Source organism: Sinocyclocheilus grahami, unplaced genomic scaffold (genome assembly GCF_001515645.1).
Source record: "Sinocyclocheilus grahami isolate Dianchi unplaced genomic scaffold, SAMN03320097.WGS_v1.1 scaffold819.1, whole genome shotgun sequence".
In the NCBI taxonomy this organism is placed as follows: domain Eukaryota; kingdom Metazoa; phylum Chordata; class Actinopteri; order Cypriniformes; family Cyprinidae; genus Sinocyclocheilus; species Sinocyclocheilus grahami.
In genome coordinates, this window is record NW_015505998.1 from 439340 (window position 1) to 440390 (window position 1051).

The 1051-nt window shown below is 40.2% G+C and overlaps 1 protein-coding gene across 1 annotated transcript in view; it reads right to left on the reverse strand.

Annotated features, from left to right (window-relative positions):
- LOC107562348 (unconventional myosin-VI-like) overlaps positions 1-1051 on the reverse strand; it is a 32051-nt gene that overhangs the window by 2429 nt on the left and 28571 nt on the right. The window contains exon 27 of the mRNA XM_016246984.1: positions 628-788. Coding sequence (XP_016102470.1) covers positions 628-788 — 161 coding nt within the window. The remainder of the gene's footprint in view (positions 1-627; positions 789-1051) is intronic.

Consider the following 1051-nt stretch of genomic DNA (forward strand, 5'->3'; position numbering starts at 1 on the left):
TTCCAGGTTCAAGACAAGGGAAAGGGGTCGAATCATGAGGAATTAAAAATATACTAGACTTTTTGACATATTTGCGTTTACAGTGCTATTAAATATATAATGTGCTATTATAAAAATGTTGAAAACGGTTCTTAATATTTTGATACATTTTCTTTGATGAAAGAACAGCATGAAATCTTTTGTAACATTATAAACGTCTTTACGCTAAATTTTGATCAATTTTCATTCAATCTTCAGCAAAGATTTGAATTATTATTATGAGAGAATGTTGTTTATCTAATAAATTGTTATCTAATTAACATCTGGTTCTGCCCTGCCAGTCGACTTCCATGTGATTTGTCGTTGTTTTTACTCACAGATGCTGCCATTAACTTGCATTGAACCCAGAACATTCCTTTAACCTGCAGCTGTGATTGAATGTGTTTGTATGACATGAAACACTCTGACATACGAATGCATGTGTAATGTTACATGCATTGTAATTCATTTGTATAATGCATTTTTTTCCTCAGCTCACTGAAGTCAGTATTGATGTAAGATTGCTCTATGGGGCATGTTTAGCTGCAGAGTGTGCTGGGTAAATATCTGAAGGTATGCCATTTGCTTGGTTCAGAGGCACGCAGATACCTGCGCAGTCCGGCTTCCACGGGCGTCTCCTCTGGGATGAGCTCAGCCTCGCTCTGGGCGATCCGCAGGGCCAGCTCTCGATCTCGCCGCTCTTGTTCCAGCACAGTCTGTCGGGCCGCCTCCTGTTCCCTCTCCTCCTGCAGCTGCAGCTCCATCTCCTCCTGGCAAACATGCCCACAGGGACACACGGCAAAAATCAAGTCTCATTACTAAAGGCCTGTTTACAACAACACAAACAGTGCTGCTCCAAATGAATGTATAAATATTTCTATCATGAGAACTCTCTGAAGATTTTAGCACGGTAATGGATATGACAATGTTAATGTATTTGGCGGAACAGATCTGCTGCTGTTGGTTATTGCTGTATTTGTAGATTAAGTAAGTACAGGAACTTGCTACTGCCAATACATAAGCCGATATGGTG